The following is a 27,015-nucleotide window of genomic DNA, read 5'->3' on the forward strand; positions in this document are numbered from 1 at the left end:
CGCCATGATAAAGTAAGGAAATACGACACTACTAATAATGGCTTCCGTGATAATGGCATGTATAATAAATAGCAGCTAAAGCATTTTGTCCAAAAACCATTATTAATGGACACTTCCAACAATATACATTCATTTTGCGCAGATACCATTATTAACGGATACTTCCGACAAAAAATATTCATTTTGCGCAGAAACCATTATTAACGGATACTTCCAACAATATACATTTATTTTGCGCAGATACCATTATTAAAGGACACTTCCAACAATATACATTCATTTTGCGCAGATACCATTATTAACGGACACTTTCAACAATATACATTCTAAAATGACACAGTTCAACATTTGGATATAGTTTATTGCATTTCGTTAAAATTATGTTAAGTGTGATAATTTATGGGAGATGTTTTTGTTTGTTTCAAGTTAAGTAAAAAGCAACACAATGGGCTATCTATTATCTGCCCATCAAGGGTATTGAAACACGGATTCTAGGATTATAAGTCCGCAGACATACAGTTGTGCTACTGGAGAGGTCACCAACTTTTAACATTGTGGACTATTTCGTGGTAGTAACTGTCAAATGCAGCTATTCGATTAGGGCGTCCAACCAGTTGGCGGTGAGTGACGTTGGTTAATGGCTGTCATCTGATCTATTACTTCAGAATTAGATACGGCTCGCAACAATAATTCTCAAGTAATTTTGCTCGAAATTCAGCAAACAGCAACAACAACCAGGTCGTGACATCTTCATTATATAAAAACTTTGTAAAGCAAACCTTTCAATACCCTAGTTCGCAATGATTAATTAAGTTTGAATTCCGGAACGATTGTTTTGCAGTTATAAATGTTAGCGCAAGGCATAGATATTTGTTTATTAGTTCTTTCACAGACGATAAGTATTTACATTATATTCTACGCGCAATAAATTTAATTAATCAGAAATTAAAAGTAGAGGTATGCTGTAGTATACAGAATTAACTAAGTAATCCACCGAATACAAAAGGTAATTATTGTCAACTTTCCTGTGTGTCTAGAATAAAAATGAATAAGTTATAATATAAAGCGAACTTTCAGGGTATTTCACATAACTTTTAAATTCGCTTCTTCCCAGCCCACTTCAGAATTTTGTTTTTCTTTCTGCATAGTGTCGAGCTGATATACGCAAGCGCCGTTAACACCCATTAGCTACAGCTTAGACACGACACACAATAGTTTGTAGCACGATATATTGTCACTTCCAGCGAAAAAGTCTTAGTGGAGAAGCGTACACTTTAATGTTTAGTTGTACAAGAAACAGTGTATTGTACAACACCTTTCACTCTGGTTGTACAAATCTTCGGATTTAGTTCATCAGGAAGACATGCTCGGTTTTCGGATGTTTTAGGTGAGATGGTGCAAGTTCTTACTACAGCTATAGTCACTGTTATATACATGCTTAATATATACTACTGAACTTAACATCTATTTTATTATTTATAACATTCAAATAATTGCGTTCTAAATGAGCACATTGCTTGTGAAATTCGTCATTTGCGTAATATATAAAAGTTTTAAATCTATGAAAGCATTCTTTTCACTATAAACTGATAAATCAGTGAAATTAGTAAATTTGGATTATTTTTTTCTGTATACGCTATTCTGTAATTTATAATGTTTTCTAAGCTGTTTAAAAGCATATCAATATTTTGATGAATTTCTTTACGTTTATTGCATTTGCATTAAAAGTATTTATAATTCTAAAGTAGATATCGTTGAATTTTATTTAATATTTATGAAAAGTATCACATGTACTTAGTTGTATCTCTTACTGTTTTTCTAGTCTCTGATTTATGTTTGTTTTTATAATCACAGCTGGTTGTATGAACACATATATTGTAGTATTCTTGTATTTAAGTGATAGTTCAATACGTTACAACAATTAAGCGTGTTTGTTTCACCACTATGCATACCCATAGATAGACAGATGTATTAATCATTAGACTAATATTTATATTAATCTATGTGGGGACCCGGCATGGCCATGCGGTTAAGGTGCTCGACTCGTAATCTGAGGGTCGGGGAATCGAATCCCCGTCGCACCAAACATGCTCGCCATTTCAGTTGTGGGGTCGTTATAATGTGATGGTCAATCTCATTATTCGTTGGTAGAAGAGTAACCCAAGAGTTGGCGGTGGGTGGTGATAACTAGCTGCCTTCCCTCTAGCCTTACACGACTAAATTAGGGACGGGTAGCACAGATAGCCTTTGTGTAGCTTTGCGCGAAATTCAAACCAAACCATTTTATATAAGCTTAATAACTATAAATTAACGTTGCATTTTATACTAAAGTTTTACGATAGTGTTACTGTTTTGTTTTCATTGTATGAAATTTCTGTGCCATTTCACTCTCGACTATGATTGTTGCGCCAAGGTTGACCTTAACGTATGTTATTGCGCTACATAAGTGTCTCTCTGTCCCACTCTTTGTTGCGATGAGAGTAGCCCATGAGTTGGTGGTAAGTATTTTAGACGATCTGCCTTTCCTCTTCTCTATCGGTTTGGGACAGATAAATGCAGACAAGTTTTTATGCAACTTTAAACGAAGTTTATATAACAAATAACCAGGTAGATTTTAATTTGTTTGGAAAAACGTATTTATCGACTAATGACTACAGTGAGTAAAACAACCACAATTATTAATACGGGGGAGGTGTTAGGAAACTTAATGTTTACCTGTTTTTGCTCGTGTACTTTTCGGAGGTTTTCAGTCCTCTTCGTGAAAAGGCCTGAAATGTATCACAGTTTTGTTGCACTGACGTCAGTTTGACTTAAAATATAATAAAAACAGTTTGGAGATTCACCCAGCACTTCGGATCATTACACTTCTGGATACTGAGCTATGGGTTATGTTTCTGTAATCATTGATACGGGTTCAAACCATATTGTCCAATAAGCTTGCCCTTTCATCCTTGGGGACTTATTAATGTAACGATCAACCCATTATTCATCGGTACAGAGTGGCCCTAAGTTGGTGGTGGATGGTTTTGACAATTTTATTTCTTCTAGTCTATCACTTTAAAATTAGGAAATTCTAGAACCATCAAACTATCTTTGAGATAATGTGGATTCTTTTCTCATCAGCAAAGCTGTTAATATTTGGTAAAAAAAAATGTACTGGAAAACCCAGTCTATTATTTGATTCACCAGTTGTCATGGTGTAATCCTGTTTCTAGGATCTCCGTCGTCATCAGTGACCATTTTAATGATGAGATAAAAAAAAATATCATTTCAAAAATGTTCTCAAGGCATCGATTTTTATCATATTATGTAGAAGCTCAGTGAACTACACTGAAAAGATTTTGGAACCAATCACACCACGTCGTTACAGTCTTTGTCGCCACATTCAGTCATGTTCTGTCTGACGGTTGTGGTACTTTCCATTGCAAAAGCAAAACAAAAGAACAAACTTTGTTTAAACAGTAAAAAATCTTCTGAACAATTGCCACAAAAGTTTTTTATGTGTGAATATGGCTAATGATAATGTATACGTTCGCCACACTTGAAAAATAAAACATAACGATTATTTTTATTATTTGTAAACTTTGTTCTAACATTTAAAATACACATACTTTATTAAACAGATATTATGGAGGCAAGCATACAATATAAGAAATAAAGGAATTGTACAAATATACAATACAATCTGGATGTTTCTAAAACCACTAACATTTAATACTGAAAAAACTGACAAAACACCAGGAGTGTAACATAAAGAATGTTGAACTGGAAAAGCGAGATAGTATTTATTTATACAATATTATGTAATTAGTATAGCAGTACAAGAAATAAAGAAAAAGGTGTACTTGAGTATGTTTATGCTACACTTTGGCTGAAACCTCAAAAGTAGAGGGTGACCATTCTGAATCACTTTCTTCTAACGTGATTACTTTTAATCGAATAACGAGCCTGCGGTAACTTTTATAACGTAACAGAACTAAAATAACAGAATATGCTAAGCAACTTGCCGCGGGTTTCAAATATGTAGGCCAGTTTGTTAACTACTAAGTGTCGCTCAGCTGTAATAGTAATTATGTCATAAATTATGATTATTAATTTTGAAGAACCAAAGTGGCGACTGAAATGTAAGAAGAAAACCAATGTTCAATTTATATAGTTAAAATATAAATTAAAAAAAATTTTGATGTGTACATGATATTTTAGTGACTAGTTTTATGTCATGAAACTGTAGCATGATATTAACGGAAGGTTTGTTTTGTTTTTTTTAATTTCGCGCAAACCTACACCAGGACTATCTGCCCTAGTCGTCCCTAATTTAGCAGTGTAAGACTAGAGGGAAGGCAGATAGTCATCACCACCCACCGCCAACTCTTGGGCTAATCTTTTACCAACGAATAGTGGTATTGACCCTCACATTATAACGCTCCCAGGGCTGAAAGGTGTTTTCTTATAGGAAAGCCACATCGGGCTATGTGCTGAGCCCACCGAGGGGAAATCGAACTTTTGATTTTAGTGTTGTAAATCTGAAGACATACCACTGTACTATGGTGGGGGGGGGCTGAAAGGACGAGCATGTTTGGTGCGACGGGGATTCGAACCCGCGACCCTCAGATTACAAGTTGAACGTCTTAACCTATCTGGCCATGCCGGGTAACGACGGAAGGACAACAGTTGTCATTCTTCTCTTAGTGTGTGACCTATATAATTAAGTTTAATACAAATATTAAGTGTCCTCAGTTTAGTAAGTTTTAGAGAATGTAGCACAAAGTGGGTCAAGGTTGCATTGAAGATCAGTTTGTGTCCTTATAATAGCTGCAAACTGGAGTTCTTAGAAGCCACTCTGTCTACAAAGTATAACTTCGTTGTTAAGGTGTTTCGCTGCATTATTTTTGCAGAAAAACATTGCCCACGTAATAAGGCAGGATTATTCCGGGTGAAATATTAACTCCTGATATGATATTTTTGTAACTGCAGAAAGTACAGCATTATATCTGTATATTGCAACACAGCAGATCAAGTCCCTAGAAAAACCAAAATGTTTTATATAGCTATTTATGATGATGATGCCACCCGCCACACATTTGTTTGTATTTAACATTGTTTTCTTAACCGTGTTGCTAACTTCTAGCTCTTCAGACGTAAAATTTGCGATCATCAATAGAGACGTAAAACCTTGACTTGTGATGAACAGTGCCAGGTTCAATTGTTTCACAATTAATTCTTGTTGTCTCCACATACATTCAAACAACTTATTTTGGATCAAAAGCTGTTACTTTTACTGTTTATTGTTACTGTTTCATCAATGATAATCACTCCAGTGTCTATCACAAACATTGGTTTGAGTATACTTAAGGTTATCTTCTGAAAATAATGCTTATTGGCTGGTGTAGTTAATATTCACTGCGTGTCCACGCTGTCTGATGTACAGCCTAGTCATCTGAAATTATATCATCAACCTTCTCTTTAGGACCGTGGATTCATTAATACTAATGGTGGGCAGAGCACAGATTACTCTATAACATAGTTGTGCTTAACAAAAATAATACATGAAATAGGCATGGCCCGGCATGGCCAAGTGTGTTAAGGCGTTCGACTCGTAATCCGAGAGTCGCGGGTTCGAATTCCGGTCGCACCAAACATGCTCATTCTTTCAGCCGTGGGGGCGTTATAATGTTACGGTCAATCCCACTATTCGTTGGTAAAAGAGTAGCCCAAGATTTGGCGATGGGTGGTGATGACTAGCTGCCTTCCCTCTAGTCTTACACTGCTAAATTATGGACGGCTAACGCAGATAACCCTTGAGTAGCTTTGCGCGAAATTAAAAAAAACAAACATAAAATAGGCACATAACTAATGAAATGTTCACTTTTCAAACTGCATTGAGGAGTTACAGATATTATTAAATATTTGCCCGTTTAACTTTTCGATGTATTATATGCACATTTATATCTATTTTGTCAATTTTTTTTCATTTACACTACGTTTAACAAAATGGTTTCCTTGTGAGTTTATAAACGCATTACAGAAAAGCTGAAATTACAGTTGATTGTCTAAGCCTACCTAAGAACAAACATAATAATGCTCATATTCCAATAGGGAATACGATTAGAATTTTTACGCACTTTTTACACGAATGAGCAAAGTCTCCAGATCAAATTATCCTAAAGTTTAATTGTAGCTATCATTTATTTGTAAAGTTTCCCGTTTTAACTAACAGTTAATTTGTAAATTACATTTTTAGGCAGCACAATCGTTTTCCAACCATATTGCTCTGCAGTGTTTTATGAGTTGTAGCCATGGTTAATACAACGAACAGAAGTGGTGTAATGTTTTTTATGTTCAGTTACTTTTTTAGGAAGGCCTAACCTTTTAACTACATTAAGTAGTTTCGTTACAGTATTGTTTCTTAAGGGTATTTTCCACGTAATAAAGTTATATGGTTTCTACGTAAACATGATGTTATCTATTTTCTTTTCATTTTGTTACCATACGTGTGAAAATATTGTTCAATATACAAGCAAATATTACTTTTGACGTTAGTTATAAGTGGTACGTATAACCAATATCGTGTAATTAGCCTAATAACATTGTTAAGAAAACAGTCGGATTTTTATACATCAATTTGCTTGTGGGTCTTTGACTTATATTTTTTAGGGTTCTTAGAAATTGTCATATAAAAAGAATGTAAATAAAAATACAATTATAAATGCGAATAGTTTGACTAGTATACTGCTTTTTATATATTTTAACATAAAAACTGTAAAATTTAAATAGTAACAATATAATGGAATGTACGGTAATTTACACTGTTGAGGGAAAACGGGTGTTTTGTGTTGGGTGATCATTGAAATTCTTAAGACTTCATTTAATAAGTAATTCATAACCTGTGGTTTCGGAGTTGAGAATTTTAAAGTTTTCTAGAAGTATTGGGTGGTTGTTACTGCCAGTATTTAATCTGATACAAGGGTTGGGTAGATTGGTTAGCTTATATCTGCTTCTAGCTGAAATTTGCATGTGCTTGTGTACATGTATTTATAGGTGGCGTGTTGTTTTACCAATGCAGTTAGTTTTAAAGCTATCACAAGTGAATTTATGTACGATTCAAGAGCGCATAGGAATCGGTAAAGAGTCTTTGGTTTCAATTATATTTTTAATTCTAAATTTTGACGAAAATATTAAATGTAGCTTAATTTGTGGGTAATGCATTTTGATTATTTTTTAATTTGAATTTAAATTTTTGTTTGCAAATGAAAAGAGCGAGATCTGTTTTTAAATGAGCTGAAATCCTAATTTTAACACTTTTTTTAAATACCTCAAATTTTCATGACTTAATTTACATTTTCTCATAAAAAATGTGCACGTGTTGTAGTTTCTTAGGTCTTCTTATTTCAGTTAGCTTACAGAATGATCAAACTTGTTTCTCTGCAATTGTTAAAAGATATCTTAGAAATAAAAGAGTTGATGTTATGGAATGGCCAGGTCAGTCATCTGATATCAATCAGATTGAAAACTTAAGGAATGAATTATACCGACTAACGAAAGATCGCAAGCCAAACACGGAAGATGTACTTTTTGAAGAATCGAAAGAAGGATGGCAGTCAGTCACTCGGGAATGTCTGTACAAACTCATAGAAAGCATGCCACGTCTACGTGAAGCAGCACTGAAATCCAAGGGAATGCTGACTAAATATTAACGCGTGAAACTGTGTTATTTTGAGTTTCATTTTTAGGTTCGATTATTGCAGAGAAACTTGTTTGATCATTTTGTAGGTTGATTGGAACAATAAGACCGAAGAAACTACAGCACGTGCACAATGTTTTAAAGATGAAATGTAACTAAAATAATAAAATATTCAGGTATTTACGAAAGCCAATGGTAAAATTAGGATCATATTGAGATCATATATTTGAACTACTTTCGACAAGTGCGTTCTAAAAACATATAGTTTTACATACGTTTTTGTTATCTAATGAAAGATACAACAAATTAACAATATATTTTAGAGGAGACACTATTTTGTCCACCCTCTGCATATTTGAGCCTTTTTTATAACGATTTTTTCTTAACAATGTTATTTATTAAACATGTATACCGCATGTTTTATTGTGCATTCCATTAGCTTGTTACCGTTTAAATCTGTTCTTTCTACGATTAAATATGAAAACTCGCTCAATAGCTAATATTGTTTTTGAAGAATATTGTGAAGTACCTTCTTTCATGTCTGAACTCTGATGATGCAATTTGAAAAAAGTTCAGAAACGTCAGTAATTATGATATAAACGTATTTTCAATATTTATTATTAAACTTCATTTCCCACCTGATGAAGGGTGAGGAGAATTGCTATATACATACATTATACTGATTTCTACAAGTGTTGGAACGCTTATGAGGCTAGATTGGCATTCGATAAATACCTTTTGGTTTGTGACAACTAAACATTTCATAAAATCATGATTAGCTGCTTTCTGTTACCTTAAATTAACATATAAATTTCAATTAAGGAAATTTCATTTTTGACGTTATACATTTTTAGAATTTTCTTTAGCTTCAACGTTGTTTTTTTTTCTGTCGATATGGAAAATATTTGTATCGTTTATTGTCGTATTTCTTGTGTTATAAAGCAAGTCTCGGTATATAACAGCTATAAATCTCTACTCCTATCTCAGCTACTGAGGACTTATTTTACACTTTACAGGTTTTGTTTCACTCGATAAATAATGTCACTCTTCGAGACATTTTCAACTTTTTTATGGTTCTTCATTTCTTTTTATTATAAAAGTTTGAAACCGTGTTCGTAAAACGACAGAAACTAGATTCCAGGTGGTGCTGGCAGAACTTGGTTTTCTATTTCATCACTTGAAGGAATTTTTTTTGGATTTTTTCCTTCAGTCGTTAAACAATGTTTTATTTCTTGTACTCAGTTTTTCAAAGTAGTCGTCTCTTTGGTTGGTAAGGTTAACAGAATATATATTTTATACATGGATTTTGGTTTCGGTTTGCCATAGCTTTTCTTATCATATTTTAAATGACATATGTGCCGAGTTTCATTTCACTTCGGCTGTTTATTCAGTTATACAAGGTATTGTGTTTTTTCATATTCTAGATTATCTTCTCTTTAGTCAATCTTTCAGTGAATATTGTGTGGTTAGTTTTAGCTCTTTTATATGGCGGCTTTGCTTTTGTCTCGATTAATTTAATCTAATAAGATTTTACTCAGTTTTGTTTTATTTGAATTTATATAAGTACATGGTCGGAGAACATCAATAGCATACCTTTTGGCTTGGCTCATTTATCTGTCTTCTTGTATAGAATGTAGGCACATATGTAAAATGTACTAAACACAGGTTAAGATCTTTCTTAGAATACTTTGCAGGAATATATAAAACATTTATTTACTTACAACGTACTACACTTATGCTAAGATAATTTTCACAACTAAAGGTAGAAAGGCGTAACAATAGCAGCTCTTTAGTTTACATAGTGTTTTAATGAAACTTTTCACACATGAAGTTAAAAACATATCAGTTTCTCACGTAAAAATAGACAATAAATATAAAATATATCACAATGTGAATAAAACTTTGTAGAACGAACGACAACTTCCTGTTGTGGAGACACAAGTGTAGTGGACGACGTTTCGAAAGTCTTCCGCCTTTCGTCTTCAAGATAATGTGGCATATTTTGAGATGTAAGCAACCAGTTCATAATTTTAAAATAATTTACAATAAATAAATAAATGCATTAAACAGAAAAACAAAATTTGAAATGCATAATTTTATTAAGCCAGGCAAATTATTTTGAATGCAGCACTGGTGATAAGTTGTGGTGAACTTAGAAAACAGACTGTGAATGTCCATTGTTTGCAATCCGTTACAGCAGAAGGAATTTCAATCCACATTTTGGTTGTTATAAGTATTATTATCAAAGTTTACTAGGCAATTAGATAACTTTGAAGCTGATGGAAAGCACTATTAACTATGTGTTTTCCGTCTAGTTTATTAGGTTAAAATTTGAGACTGCAGACGCAGATAATCCTTGTGTGGGTTTATGAGATTATCCAAACCAGATACAAATTTCGTGATTGCTTGGGAAATTGTAAATATTTAATACTAAGGAAGTTAAAAATACATATCATGAACACTACTTACTATTAAATTATTGATATTAATGCTTTAATCCAAGATGCTTAACAGTTTACCATACTTTGTGAAAATATTAATTTGTTTGGCCTTTGATCTAAATTGCTATGAAGTTTTTAACTATATGTAAAATTTAAACCTGGAAGAAGCTGGTCAGAATCTATAATACTTCCTTGAATTTCCTTCTTAGATCCTGCCTATACACTGAGTAAAGGTACGTTATAGTTTAAGTTAAATGACAGAGGTCATGTTTTGTTAACTTAATTTTTTTTCATTGTTTTCCTTACAGATTCTGCGACAAGAAGAAAACATTGAATAAAACCCGAAGGATACAGATCGGAGGAGAACTAAAACACAACTCATTCAGTATCGTTGTACTAAAACTTAGAACGTTCAAAACTGCCATAACTTCGGTACCAGCATTTTAACAGAAACATAATGAATCCAGAATTCCACTTGTTAACGACAAACTCGTCGAAAGTTGTGAACGATAATGACTCTCAAAATGATTCAAACAAACTTTCGTTCGTGGGTATTGAAGAGAAAATTTGTTTAATATTCCTTTACTGCATCATTTTTTTGTTGGCTGTTCTAGGAAATATGCTGGTTATCATCACTCTTGCCATCAATAAGAGAATGAGAACAGTAACCAATGTCTTCCTGATGAACCTGGCCATCAGTGACATGCTTCTAGGAGTTTTCTGTATGCCTTTTACCTTAGCAGGAGCATTGCTACGAGAGTTCGTTTTTGGAGAAGTCATGTGCCGTATGATTCCTTACTTCCAAGGTACAGTATAAACATGAATATTGAAAATTAAATTATAGCTTAATTTATTCGTTTTTCTACTTTTTACAACCATTTCGTTTTTAATTGCAATGTATTATGCTTTTTATTGTTGAAATACAATCCCTTTTTGCAACTAATTAAGATATCATATCACATTTCTCAGCATTTTGACTTTCATAGAATTAAATTCACATAAGTACAGAACAATGTTCATTCACAGTAACAATTTGAAGAATCAGTCTATAAACTCAATGTTTATACATAGAACAGCAGTACACTCTATTAATTTGCTCTTTCGCAAAGGAAGCATCTTCAAAGAAAGAAAAACAAGTTTCATAGACAAAACTTTCCTAAAGAGAAGTTGGTAAAAGAGTAGCCCAAGTGTTGGCGGTGGGTGGTGCTGACTATCTGCCTTCCCTCTAGTCTTATACTGCTAAAATAGGGACGGCTAGCGCAGATAATCTTCTTCTAGCTTTGTGCAAAATCCAGAACAAATCAAACTTTAAGACAAATTAAAAACAAACATCATGTAGTCTATTGTAAAAGTAATTATAGCTAATCATGAGCATGTTTTAACGTCTAACGTTCTGTTACTTTGTTCATTACTTCCCAACTTGTTTTTTTATAAGACTAATAATCGGCTTTACAACATAATTAATTCATAATTGAAAACCGGAATAACAGGTTTTCTTCATACAACATAAAATATAACTTCTTTTAAATAATATCATAAATGTCAGTATAAAATCTGTTAATTTTCGTAGCAAACATCGTAACTGAATTGGTATTCAAAGTAAAACGGTGAAAGATTTTTGTGATTTTTATTACAATGAGAACAGTTCCGTAACGCCATACTTATAAGTACTGCATTATGTGAGATTTGATAACTTCTAGTGTTCTAGAGTATAGAAAGAAGCCCTTCCTGAGCCTCGCTAACGTAGAAACAAATTCGACTATTTGGAAAGATATAACTGACTACTCCAGGTGATAAAAACAGTTTTTAAATATAATCCCAATTAATTTCATTACTAAAAATATTGTTTAATTTGTCTACAACTTATGAAGTTATTCGAAATGTTATGAACACTTCATTAACGATATAACTGATTAAGGGAGATGTTTAAAATATTGTTGGAAAAATAGCACTAGCTAAGGCAATTATTGGAATCATTTGCAAATATTTCTGTGAGTTGTGGATTCGAATCTCGTCACCGAGCATTTTCTTCCTTTCGGCAGTAGAGGTAGAGGGTGGTGTTACAATGTGATGAATTTCTGTGTGATCGCACTGTTGAAACTTGCAAAGGGAAATCTTTGTCCTCTTAAGGTAGATTGATTATGGAAAGACTACAGGAAGGAGGTGTGTGCTACGGACGTGACAGCCCTTTGCAATGGGTACTACAGTGTATTGTTATTGTCCGTATGCCCTGTCGCCAAACAGAGCATGCATGACGAGACATAATGTCATAGCCTGTAACGACGAGTTGAGTCTTCAAATAACGTCCTCAAACGTTATGTTTCAATGTAGTTTATAAACACCAGTTTCCTATTACATAATGATTCATGTAATAAAGTAGAAACTTGTCTATTTTTGTGTGTTTTCTAATATTGATCAACTTCTGTTAATATGATTTTACATAATAGTAGGAAGACCTTTATGTATTTTTAGTGTCGAAATAAGCAAATTTCTATGTTTTGTGTACAATCTAATCCTAAACATTATAACAGCTGCAGATAATTGTACATCCAAGTCTGGAATATAATATTAATGGATAAAAGAAGAGAAGAAAACAATATTTGACATAAACAAGATTTTAAGGAACAGTTGCATTTATTTTAGATTCTTAGGCTTAATTAATTCGCGCAATAAATTCTCGAAATTTGATATTTTTTGTTCGAGACAAATCGGTTAACACGAATGAAAAGAAAATGTCCCATAAATATTCCGGAATACTGGAATAAGTAAGCCCTAATTTATCAGTATTTTATAAATATTCTGGAATATTAAAATAAGTAGGTCCTAATTTATCAGTATTTTATAAATATTTTAGAATGCTAGAATAAGTAAGCCATAATTTATCAGCATTTTATAAATATTCTGAAATGCTAGAATAAATAGCCTTAATTTATTAGTATTTTACAAATATTATGGAATGTTAAAAGTAGGCCCTAATTTATCAATATTTTATAAATGTTCCGGAACGCTAGAGATAAGTAATTTGTCAGTATTTTATAAATATTCTGGAATGTTAGAAGAAATAAACCCTAATTTACCAGTATTTTATAAATATTCTGTAATGTTAAAAGAAGTAGGCTCTAATTAATTAGTATTTTATAAATATTCCGGAATGCTGGAATATGTAAGCCCTAATTTATCAGTATTTTGTGAAGTTTAAACGGATTGAAAGTGAGCTTCAGCTTCTTTTCAAGACAACGACTATTTCATTAGGTGTTTGATTTCAGTCCCTTTATAGGTTACTTTTCGTTTCGTTTCTGAGGGAGAATACATAAAGCAAATGTAAAAAAAAAAAAAAAAAAAACTCTTTCGAGCTACATTTTCTTGGAAATACAGATTTTCTTTCTTCGAAACTGATTAGTGAAGCTATCATTAAAGTTCTCGTACAAATAAACGCAGTTTATTTTTTTTTTGTTGTTTTGCAATATGAGGAAGCAAGAAATATTGACATGGAACAGGAAGGACTCGATTACAAAAAAAATACACAACGATCAGGGATACTTATTTAGAGAGTGGAACTGTATATAAATTAAAATAAAGAAACCTTGACGTCCAACCTAGGAGTGAAAATGTCTCTGCAAGAAAACAAATAAAACAAAACATTTAATCTTGGTGATGAAGATCTCGCAGAAACTAAAGGTTTGGAGACGGGTTGAGTGGGTAATAAAATGTTTATTGTAAATGTGCAACAATTGGACAACATTACTTCATCATCTTGTCAAAACATTGCACCTTTATAATTACCCGTTCATGTTGTTTGTAGACTTTTAAATCCTTTAATCGTTTCTCGATTTTTATGGCATTTAATCACGTTGTGAATTGCGTAGGAAATACATTGTAGATTAAATTTTATATTAAAACAGTTTTATTACTGTTGCTGTGAAAGGGGATATTTTAACTTCTGTATGACTGAGTGAACAGAATAACTCATTTGGTTTGTATTTAATTTTCTACAAAGGTTGAGTGCCTTTCCTCCTTCAAGGACTAGTTGAGTAAATTTTGATAAATACACGTAAAGGGTAGTTAAGGTTGCACAAAAGTCATCAAAAATCTTAAAAGAATTATTTGATTTTTGATCAACTTTTGTAGAATGGATGAGTGTTACGCAAAGACAATTAAGTAAATCTTGAATATAACACAAAAATCAAGGTCTCACTGAACGTCAGCCTTTTTTATTATAATGGTAACAAACTGGGGTTTTCAAAAATGATCGAAAATCTAAAACTAGTTAAAATACAAATAGGTTTTGGCAGCTAAACTTACTTTTTGAGAAGAAAAATGTTTTGGTTATAAAATATTTTAGGTTGATAGTTACAAAAGTCATGACGAACTTTCTTTGAAGGCTGTAAGAAAGAATACTTCCCTATCTCCAAATGTACTTTCGCAGAGTCCCTGAAAGTGTTCTGTTTCGAGAGTATATGAAACTAAAATTAATAGTATCAACTATTTTTATTTCTTGATTTTTGTTTTTGAAGTTCATGCTATGTTGTAGCCCACAGAGTGCATAATTTTTCTTATGACTTTTGGCATGCACACGTTTAACAGACGTCACGACAGTGCAAATTGCAGCGTTAAGCGTCCCTTATGTGATGTCATTGTAATATGTACTGGCTGATTGACAGACAACACACTACTGTGTGGAGGTGCAAGTGATTAAAACAAGTGGTTCCACCAGACGGCCTTCGGCCCCCCTTTCAGGTAAATTACTATTGGAATGTTACCACATTTAAACTTCGTGAATCACTGAACTAAATCTATCCTTCAAAGAGAGACATTACTACAACTTAGTAACATTTTTTCTAATAAACAAGCAAACATTCATATTTCTACTTTAGGACTATAAACATATGCATATATTCTAAAGAGTTTATAAGGATTATAGAGGTTTTTAGAAGGCACAAAACGTTTTCAAGAATACATTATTGCAATGATGGTTTCTAAAATAAAGTATTTAAACATCTTGGCATACAAAATTCACGTATCTAAGTACGATTGTATAGACAGTAATTCCTATATATATGTATGTCTTGAACCTACGTTTTTGGTTAAACCTACTATTTCACAGGACACTTGTCCATAAATCACAAAAGATCATTTACATTTTTTGGAAAGAATAACTAAGCTCGACATACTAATGCTAACGATCATATTTTCCTTTGTTATTGTGAAAAAGCCGATTCCTTCTGCTTCTAAACGATGACCCTGCAAACTCTTTTCACGTTATATAATTTCTTTGGAGAACTTTTCTAACAACGTTGTCCGACTTGTTTTTTTCAGTTTTATATGCGCAGGCTACTTATTGTCTTAGATTTTCAACTTCCAAACGCAAACTTGAACAAACGAAGGTAAAAGAAGTTTTTTAGAGATACTCAGGAATAGGGGGATTGATGGACGAATAGTCGAATGGAATTGCTGTGATGACAGCTTATACGGCCATCTTTCTCATGTAAATAAGTTGTTTGTTATTTGTTTATATTCTGTTAATTATATCATGATATGTGTTCAGCTTCGTTAATCGTGTCTTTTGGGTTGAAGAGTTCTCTACAGTAACTATAGCTTTGAGCTTGCGGATGGTGGCGTTTGTCGTTGTTCATGAGGAATGTGGTTTTGGTGTATGTCATTGACCTCAATGCCATTTTGTGTGAGTGTTTTCACTTGCTTGGAGAACACTGAATATCCTTTCTTCGATGTGTCATATGTGATAATCCTATGACTATGCATTGTTTCAGAAGCCAATATTTCTCTCCACCACTGATCAAGTTTCAGCGTTATTTTAAAAACTTTTGAGAGGAACTTGTTTTAACAAGATACAAATATCCATTTACCAGATGACCGTATTTCTAAAAACCGTATCAATACTCGCAGGAAAAACTGTTAATTAAAGCTTTTCAGTGATCTGTATACAAATTCATGCCTAACTATAAAATTTAAAATTAAGTACCTTCGTATCTATTAAAATCTGCTAAATGCAAACTTTTTTTATATGATGTTTAAGTTATAGCAACGTAAACAGTTTTTTTCCCCAGATACTTGAACATAATAACAAAATGCTAACACCAAAATCACATTACTTACTTTTGTAAGTCAGAATTCAGAAATACGAGAACACTCATGTTTACGTTTTCGACCGATCTCTAGCTCTGTTTATACTGTTACCTTAGCAACCGATAACTGCCCATCTTTGTGAAATATACCTCTGAAAAGCAATTCTGATATTTGTAATTTGATGAGCTACGCGCTTTTCTTATGCCATAGAATATTATTAGAGATCCATGTACGTATAACCTAGAGATCCATGTACGTATAAACATGTACAAGTCAAAGTATGTCTCGAAACGAAATGCTACTGTAACAGTAGTTGTCAAAAGAGGTCACTGCATAAAAAGCCTAAACTGTTGTTTTCTAGATACAAACAAGATGAACACAAAATACAATACGAATCATGAACCATTTCAGCATGTAAAAGATATAAGTTGCGTACAAAAATCTAAAGAAACGTAAATGCAATTCATTAATTGCTGCTGATGTCTGTTATATATTTTACACAGAAAAAATATATATTTTACGCGGTTTTCGCCAGGTGTTCAAGTTCACACTGAGTTACGTAACAGGTAAACACACAAAGAACTGAACATGATGGATCACTCTCCATTGCTAGAGAACTGTATGAAAATAAGATAGTAATTTTAGGGGAGAAATATTTCTAGTTTTGAGTGGTAGGTGTAACCACTCTTTATCGCAGATTGAAAAGTTACATAATTATTAAATTGTAAATAGTTGAAAGGTGCCAGCTATGATCATTTAAAATATGATTTGTGTATTTATGGTATTTGATTTTTCAAACCGTATATAATTTATATTCATTAGGATGCATCAATGATACCTAACATTAATGTTACCAATATGTTTTTCCGAGCTATTCAGTAAACAATCTCTTTTAATCAAATGTTATTTTTATCCTTCGAAGTAACATGAGTAAGTATATAGCTTCAACATTAATCTCACACAATATATCAAATTCTATGATTTATGGGAGTTATAAACAATAAGAAAAAATATCAGTTTAAAGAAAATATCGTTTAATCACGATAAAAGGAAGTAAACATATATTTTGGAATGTAGAATGTTTTTAGTAAAATCTGTCTTTAAAACTAATTTTTTAACAAACAAATTAACATCACAGTTTGTCAAACGATGAATTATGTGTTTTAATATAAAAAGTCCATGTTAATCAATGGAAAGGCAAGACAGAACCAATTTTTCCTTACATTAAAGACGCCTTAACTCAAATGTATTTAGATTAAGGAAGTATTTCAAGATCATTCAGCCTTGGTTCAGTTTCTTTGATTCTGTAGCTTGTGGTTAGTTTCATAAGTAGGAAAGATTAGACTACAGTTTTCTAGTTTGGTTATAATTCAAAATTTCTAATTTATTTGGCATTTCATCTGGATCTTCCATGGTTATTAAACAAAACATTACCTAATAAAAGTGTCAATTTTCTTTCACTGCTTCAGCTAGGTAACATGGGTATTTTTCTTAGAATTTTTACTGTAAATAAAGCTGTTTTCTTCAGTCTGTCATTACACCGTAATCCGAAAATGTTAATTTCTTTATAATTGAGTTACTATGTGTTTTATATGTATTACCTCTTACAACTTTATATTTCATTGAGTTATCAACCCACATAATGTAGTTCAGCGGCAAGTCAACAGGCTTACAACGCTGAAAATCGGGTCTGATACCCATGGTGAGCAGAACACGTGCAACATATTTTATAGCTATGACTTATCAGTACCCAAATCATATTCCACTTGAAAAATCTTGCCAGTATATGCATATTTCTCAATTTTGAACAAGTATCGATATTTAGAGGTGAATAAGAATAAACTTAAATTACTCGGTATTTTCCAGACTTTCTAACAAATAACAACACAAATACTGAAACCTGATACTAGGCCTTGTCTGTGTTTCGTATGTTAGTACCTCAACACTGGATAGAGTGATTCATTTTTGGATACACAGTGTCGTATACACTTCATAAAACAATTCAAATATTTTGTGTAAGTAATGAGCTCATTATGAGATATAGTGTTTTCCACTGTGTGTGTTTACTGACATGATATATGTCTTTGTCTCTCTAATGTGTAGTGTTACAGCTCATACATTCTCTAAGTATAAAAGGATAGAGTTTACAACATCTCTAACTACATCACTTTCTGGCTATACCAGAGTCAAGCACTCTATAGCTACAGAACAAAAGTGCTTACACCTCTCAATAATTACATAATTTTCTGACGACACTAGAATAATTTTTACATCACCATCTCTGTAGCTACAGAACAAAAGTGTTTACACCTCTCTATAATTATATCATTCTCTGACTGCACGAGAATAGTTTTTACATCACTATCTCTGTAGCTACAGATCAATAAGGTTTATACTCTTTCTAACTACATGAGATTAGTGTTAAGTGTTTACACCACCCTCGAAATATATATTGCTGGGGATAAAATTCAATGTATTATCAACACGATGTAGAAGTAGGTACACATAAGCTTGTTTATGCACTAGGGGATCGAGCTCGTGCAAGTTTGAAGAATGACAGATTACCAACAACTTACAAATAAATCTTAGTAAAGACATGGGCCGTATTAGAACTAGAGGTAACATAACATAAAAGACTTGTATTATTTCATTGTTCAATCTGTTTTAATAATTAAGTTAATCAACAGGAGTCTCAGATTTTCTACAACTAAAGACTGTTTCATTAAAAACAGAGGCATTGTGTTAATCATGAGTAGACTATTTTTATAACGGGCGATCGTTTCTTCTGGGAAGAATAAGCGACTCTCATAAGATGTGTCACTGAAACGGATGTTATGTTGGCCGTGCAGTGGTGGGCACTCATATCTAAGTTCTTAGTGCTGTTTAATATAATTATGCCCGTCACTTGAGCGTGAAGAATTCAGTTTCACTTTTCATTTTTTTTTCATTTTTCAATAAACTTATTATCCACTTTGTGGAAGTTGATAATTATTTTCCACTTCACAGACAATGGATAAGGAACAGGTTTATGCTTAAAATATTGTAAAAGGCTGGACTTTTGTACCAGGCACTTAGTGTTGCTTAAAACATTGTATTCTTAATGAGACACTGATTGATTCAGTCTTTTCCCTAATGTTTGAATAAAACTGTTATCAAGTGTGGAAATTAATAATTTATCTCATCATTTTTACACCTTCAAAACTTAAAAGTATAGTGGTGTGTGTCTGTTTTATATCACAGTAAAAAACAACAACAAAAACACATGATAAAACCCTAGCATTTTCAATAGGCTAAATTATAAGTAAAAATAGGAACTGGAGCTTTCCTTAGCTTTCAGCTAGTTTTTTGAATAAGAAATCAACGCAAATTCGTAATTTTTACACATTTCGAATTTAAATACTACACGTGTGTCTAATTTATGAGAATTAGAAATTCGTCCAACTTTACAGTTACTTAAAGTATACATATATATAAAATTTAACAACCCTGCCATAATTTCGCCACTAAGCTCATTATACTTTTCAAAAGCGCTAGAATAGTGCTGTTTGTTTGTTTTGTAAAGTGTTTTGACAACCATTTTTATTCTACGTGGTTTTTAGTATCAGGAAAATCAGTTTTATTAATGCCACACTCAAGTGCTTTAAACTGTCCAAGTTCTAAGAAGAGAGTAGGAATATATTCTCCCTACTTCAAACTCTTCAAATTGGTATAAATATGCAAATGTTTAGACTCTCGATGTGTTAAGAAAGAAGTAGCAATATATTTCGCCTACTTCAACTTTTCAGTCTAGTTTAATTCTACAAGTGTTTTAAACAATGGATTAAATATACACGTTATTTGCCCTCGTGAATGTAAGTATCGTGGTCTTTCTTTTCGGTATGAATTTTATAAATGCAAAATATGTCAACATTTACATAAATAACCTTCCAAGTGCTTACTCTTATAGTTACATGTATAAACACTGTGAATAAAATACTGAAATATTAGATACTTTTCTGTTATTGTTATTACTAATAAGCAGTTATTATTATGGTTTATTTTTTAATTTCTTCTGCGGAAATAATAGAGCATAGTTTGGCTTCTTCTATACAAACACTTATTTATTAGGAATAAGAACACAATTCTGTTTAAACCTAATGTGTAATGTTTTGTTGATTATAAAAAACGGCTTAGGGCGTACACATTGCTGATTAACACGATGTTTCTCTCTATGTTTCTTTTTTGTTATTTTGATAATCTATTAAGACAAGATCATGAACATTTTAGAAATTTCATACATTTTGTAACATCTACAGTACTTTTTTGTACTAGTTTTGTATCAATCCCTTTAGTGTGTGTTTGTGTTTTTCTTATAGCAAAGCCACATCGAGCTATCTGCTGAGCCCACCGAGGGGAATCGAACCCCTGATTTAAGCGTTGAAAATCCGTAGACATTACGCTGTACTAGCGGGGAGCGCCGATCCCCTTAGACGACAGTATAGCGTACATGAGCAACAAATTTTGTATCAAAATATAAGGTATACGTTTGTTCAGAGTCAGTTTCTGTTCAAGATTCTCTATACAATAACCCAAAGCGAAGCGAATTATTTCAATTTCAAATAGATCAACTGATGTGACAAGTGTTTGAATATATAGAAAATTACATCTGCCTTTTCATTTTATCCAAGAAAAAATTTTTTGTTTAGTGCTACGTTCTATTCTGTCAGACAATAGACTAATTGTTGACTATATTCTGCAACAAATTTAATTTAGAAATATATATATATAGGTATTTTACGTTCATCACTTAAAAATTTACTCATTAATTAATCTAAGATATTACGAATGTTTTTGTTGTAGTTAAACGTATAATTAATTGTTCAGTGTTTTGTTGAGAGTAATTTCAATATTCTACCTTATAAAGTAAAGATAATTACATTATTTAGATAATATGTTTTGCAGTATTGATTTGGACATAAAACAATAAGACACTGTTGTATGATTTATGTCTAAATCAGTCATACCAAAAATATGTAGTTTAATCACAAAATAACCATCGTTTTATCTCGATCAGTCCGAAAAGAAGAACAAAAAAGTGAAAAATACGAGGTTAGTAAAATACAAAATTCATTGATTAATTAGAAAGTTATACTTTTATTTTCGATTTAGCTTGATTTTTTTCCTGCTGTTGTCATTTGAAGTCTTGATTAAAGTGGTTGGAAACTGGGTAAAGTACTGGTGACATTTTTATGTCTGTTGTAAGACATATAAAATATGATGATGTATTTATATTCTCATAACAAGAAGTGTAATAGGAGCTCGTGCAAAAAGCAATTCGTAGGTTAAGGATTAGTCTTTCTTATGGTTACCGTATCAACCATTTCTGATTAGCTGACCAAAACGTGACCAATATTTATAACACTAAAAAACAAACTTATTTCTGATCAAGAGCACCGTAGAGTCTTCATCAACCATATTAGTTTTTCATCCTCATTAAAGAAAACAGTTAAAGTTGTAGCAACTGAACTATAAAGAGCAACAAATAATGAGTTGTTACTAGTCAGGAAATGCAAATTTAAATAATTATACAGCATAATTACACGACAATTTTAATAAATTTGGGTAAATACCTGTAGAAATAGCTTGCAAAATCACAAATATTTAAATTTTTATAGAGTTTTGAAACTTATCAAAGGACTGTTTTTTTCTCTTCGGACAAATATCACTATAGTGTTAGTTTTCTACTATGCATGGGTAGAAATGGTAACATAGCAGGCTTGATAAGTTTGTAAAATCAAGAAACAGAGTTCAAGACTTTTGCGATAACGCTCATTAATTAAGTGAAGTTTATTAATGTGGAAAGATAGGAAGACCCGAACAAAGATTATATGTTTGTTGTTAAACATAAAATTACCCAATGAGCTAGTGTGCTGTGTCCATCGCGAAATCGAGCTCAAAGATATGCAATAGAAAAATGAAGGAGATATGAAACTCGATAGGAAAGTACTGGCGAACAAGTGAACCATTAAACAAACTTTAACCGTAAGACTTGACAGAATAAAATAAAAAGAAATTTACACAAAACACTCTTTCCTTACGAAACTAATAAAACATTTAGTAATATAACTGTACTGTCTGTTTCACGCATCACATGTGAGTGTAATTTTTCCCAACATATAATCTGAGGGTCGCCTTCCAAACTTTGGCCCGGCATGGTCAAACGTGTTAAGGCGTGCGACTCGTAATCTGAGGGTCGCGGGTTCGCATCCCAGTCGCGCCAAACATACTCGCCCTTTCAGCCGTGGGGGCGTTATAATGTTACGGTCAATTCCACTATTCGTTGGAAAAAGAGCAGCCTCAGAGTTGGTGGTGGGTGGTGATGATTAGCTGCCTTCCCTCTAGTCTTACACTGTTAAATTAGAGACGACTAGTGCAGATAGCCCTCGTGTAGTTTTGCGCGAAATTCAGAAACCAAACCAAACCCACTCAAAATGAATATGTATCTCGGAACGACTGGTATGGGTATTAACACATTTATTGATAAGCAGAGAAAAACATTTCGACCTTGCTAGGTCATCTTCAGGTTAACAAAGAGGTTAACTGTATTTTAGTGTTTGTTAACTTACAGCTAACCTTATGAGGGACACATAACTTAAGAAGTTGGTCGTTGTGAAGAAGGATGCTGAGGCATTACACTTCATTTTTCGTATAAATCAAGTATTTGATATATCACGTTTTAAACATGTGCGTAGCACCTTCTTGACAGTCATGGTGAAAGATCACTCATAATTTCTGTTGCTTTTTCAACTATTAATCAACTTGATTCATTTTTCAAAGACCGTTTCCAATATTTAGAATAGGACAATGTTAACAATAGCTCGATTTTCCGAGGAATTATTATATGGACAAAATAACATTCATTTATCATTAAAAAATTCTCATATTTCGTCTCTAAAGAAGTTGTAAACAAAACTTGGCTATGTTACATTTTCATTGTCATATTGCTAGAATATTTCTTGCCTTTGCTTTTACGTAGACAAAACATGATATTTAGGGGTAAAAACCAACTATACTGAGTCATTCACACACAGCTTTTGTAACTTATCTTCTTTTTAAATTATAAATATTATATCATTAAAAGAAATAGGAATGGTACTAAAAAGCTCATCCATTCTTACATTTACGGTTTTATATGTAAATTGTTACTCAAAAAGAAGAAACATACATAACCGTTTGAGGTATTTTTTGTTTCAAAGAAACATCCAGAAATATCTTATGTCTCAAAAACGTTACCTAACAATACATAATTCAAAAAAGCATAATTAAATAACAAATAATTTAAGAGATTTAGCTTTATTAATTTTAGCATAGTTTACCTTTTTTTCTCTGATGAATTTAATAGTCGTATCTTTAAAACATTTTTAGAGACTTAATCGATAAAAAGGTAACTTGAAAATGTTTCTTAGAGAAATGAAACGAAAAAGAGTTAAAAAACAAATGTTATTGTTTTATTAATTAAAATTTATTTAAACTAAAGCGTTCAAACACCAGAGCACTGCTTTGTATTAGATGTAACATTTCGATGAAGTGCTTAAGATTTCTTGCATTTTATGAGAACTAAGTCTAAGTTCTACGATGTCCTTTGAACTTGAAAACCTTCCAATGTCACTGCACTATTTTTAATGATAATAATTAGGCACTATTACCTAATACTGGAATGACTGTTACAAGAATTTCCATTGTAATAATTACAGTTCACTTATTTAATCTAGTCCACACCATAACAGTCCATAAAAGTTGATGGTGTAAAATAGCATTTAGATCATTGTTATAATTGTGGTATATAAACCGGCCTGGGAAACACTAGTTCTAGTGTCTAGGCCTTTTAGACACTCTATATGGCAAATGTAGTGTGGTTAACATATTGTTACACATTATTGTTTGCTTCCATTCACCTTTTCCTATAACTGAAAATTCCTTTCCTGTAATTGTTGTCTCTTGGCATCACACTGTTTAACATCTCGCTATACAATTATCATTCTTTGAAAATAGCTGCGGTATATCTCTACAGCTAATAGTTTCTTCTGTTGGCATTTCACTGATGGATAGTCGGGTTTTTTTCTATTAATATTATTCTAATTGAAACTTTATACAGTAAATATTTCTAATCATTAATAGGGTTACTTATTTTCCACAGCTGTTTCAGTTAGTGTTAGTGCTTGGACGTTGGTGGTCATATCAGTTGAACGTTATTATGCTATTTGTCACCCACTAAAGTCACGAGAATGGCAGACCCTGTCCCACGCCAACAGGATTATTATAGTGGTTTGGGTGGGTTCTCTGGTGTGTATGTTACCAGTGGCGATTTTGAGCGAATTGCAACCCGTCAGACACAGTGGTAAGTTTTTTTTTAACTTCTTAATTAGTTTGTATTTTAAAAAATCTGATTTTTGTGTATAAATCTGCTCAATGGGCGTTTTTTTTTTATCTTGTATTTTCAACGGTAACCAGACTCTGTATCTAACAATTTAATTATCAGAAAACTTTATCAGATTCTTCCCGTCCCGCTTTATGGCAGCAATTTATTTTAGAAACATCTATTTTGTTCGCGTTATCTGCGTTCAACTTATAATTAATTTTCCACCAATTTTCTTATTAATCTAGATTTAAAATTAAGTAAATCTTTCCTTCTGACAATTTTATTTTACAGTTCATTTAAGGGCTTTCCAATTTGTTATGTATTGTAGTACAGCCCTATTTAAGGCTATGCATAGTCTTTATAGTTTCACAATATTTATTAAGAATTTATGTTATACTACAATAACTTTTTAGATTTTAGTCTTTACAGTTTCTTTCAATAATTTTTTATCGCTTTTATCGCTGTAGCCTTTTCCTTGGTCATCCTGAGTTTATTTTGTCCACTAAACCTGAAGATATGTCTCACAACAACAAGTCAACTAAAACACATGTATTGTTCGTGCCGTCATCTCTTCCACTCTCTCCCCCACCCCTAAATATACAATAGCTGTCTAATTTCTTTATGACAATTTGCTGATTTTAACATATTCTGACATCTTTTTGTAAATCCTGAGTTCACAGCATTTTTCCTGCACCAAGATGTATCTTGAATCACATCTGAACGATCTGGCTCTTTGATGAAATTTGTCAAAGCGATTCTAATTTCTTCAGTTTTTTCTGAGAGATTGACGAAGATTCATTTCCAATTTTTTTAAGTTTACAGCTGAGAAACGTTACTTCAAGTAAAGTTAAAGAAAAACAACCCATAACAAAACACAGTTTAACATCCAGACTAGCATGCTTTTCACAACCATTTGTTTAGTTCAGAAAAATTATCCCATTCAATTTTCTTTATTGTAGCATCTAATTGCAGTAATTAGATTAATGGTTTTTCTACTGCTTTAACTTCCCGAATCATCGTCCTTTACAATAAATAGGTTAATTCTATGATAGAAACACACTTATGTTTTTAAAGCAAATCACAATGTGTAATATATACACAATCATTATTTGTATGTTTTTATTGGTTTTCTAAGAAATAGGGATAAAATCGATAAGTACACATTTAACATAGGTGGTATTCGCTTTGTTTCTTCTTTGTGGGTATTTTAGGTATGTTGAATATTAGATACCTATGAGGGTCAGGTGCACAAGTCCTCTTCCTCCATCCCTAACTTTCATGTCGGCTACAACTATGCTGTTGTTATAGTGCTTTTGGGCCAGAGTAACCCACAGTACTCCGGTCCTTTTCAGGATAATGTCCATTTATTGTCTTGGTTTGCTCTTTTTCATTTATGTTTTATTATTATTACTTTTATTATTATCATTGTTATTTTACTTTATATGTATATATATTTAATGGAAAAAGAGAAAAAAAACATTAATAATAATAACACACACATAAAAAAAGTATGAATATTATACCAGTTCTAAGCGTCTAGTGCGTGTTGGCCAGCTTGATTTATATTTCTTAAATACATATTCATTAAAGTAGGGTACTTAGGACTACGCTCATCATGTATGCAGTATCTGTCGTAATGTAGGTAGCAAAATGTTTAGTTTTAATTTCGCGCAAAGCTACACGAAGGCTATCTGCGCTAGCCCACCCTAATTTAGCAGTGTAAGACTAGAGGGAAGGCAGCTAATCATCACCACACACAGCCAACTCTTGGGCTACTCTTTTACCGACAAATAGTGGGATTGTCTGTCATATTCTAACGCCCCACAGCTGAAAGGGCGAGCATGTTTGGTGTCACGAGGATTCGAACCCGCAACTCTCCCAGGCTCCTTGAGTTTACTTACCGATTAAATATATTTTATTAAAGTTTAGAGTTTTTGTAGTAAGTACCAGTGATCGTAACGTCCTACCTGTTCTAAAGACAAATCATACTTACTATTAAAAGATATAGTTATGTACAATATTTAAAACACTTTTATCACAATAACAGATACTTAATATGACGGCAGGGCTTTGCTATTTAGCATAATTTTTTATTTTATGAAACTGGATAAACGTCAGATGTTTTACTATAGCTAAAGAAAAGTCAAATATTCATTAATATTTTCATTATTCTTTTAGACAAATATAAATGCAGAGAAAGCTGGCCCAGTATTACTGCGGAACGTCTGTTCAATATATCACTAGATGTGCTCCTTTTAATGGTGCCTCTGTGTATTATGGTGGTTACTTATTCCCTCATCACAGCCACGTTGTGGAGAGCCATGCAACCCCAGGTTTCAATCGAACAAGGTCAGTGAACACCACGGCTCGTATTGATACGTCATGTAAACCTTTAAACTACCGATTAAAAT

General features: G+C 32.4%; 1 protein-coding gene across 2 annotated transcripts in view; it reads left to right on the plus strand.

Annotated features, from left to right (window-relative positions):
* The first annotated feature begins 1,179 nt into the window (after positions 1–1,179).
* LOC143225941 (cholecystokinin receptor-like) overlaps positions 1,180–27,015 on the plus strand; it is a 29,946-nt gene continuing 4,110 nt past the window's right edge. The window contains exons 1-5 of one of the 2 annotated variants that reach the window (XM_076456195.1): positions 1,203–1,387; positions 9,590–9,690; positions 10,431–10,928; positions 24,383–24,583; positions 26,783–26,953. In XM_076456195.1, coding sequence (XP_076312310.1) covers positions 10,580–10,928; positions 24,383–24,583; positions 26,783–26,953 — 721 coding nt within the window. In that variant the 5' untranslated portion in view covers positions 1,203–1,387; positions 9,590–9,690; positions 10,431–10,579. Of the gene's footprint in view, positions 1,388–9,589; positions 9,691–10,430; positions 10,929–24,382; positions 24,584–26,782; positions 26,954–27,015 lie in introns of both variants that reach the window. The other variant, XM_076456194.1, reaches the window with a different exon arrangement.

The sequence above is a fragment of the Tachypleus tridentatus genome, chromosome 9 (assembly GCF_004210375.1).
Source record: "Tachypleus tridentatus isolate NWPU-2018 chromosome 9, ASM421037v1, whole genome shotgun sequence".
NCBI lineage: Eukaryota > Metazoa > Arthropoda > Merostomata > Xiphosura > Limulidae > Tachypleus > Tachypleus tridentatus.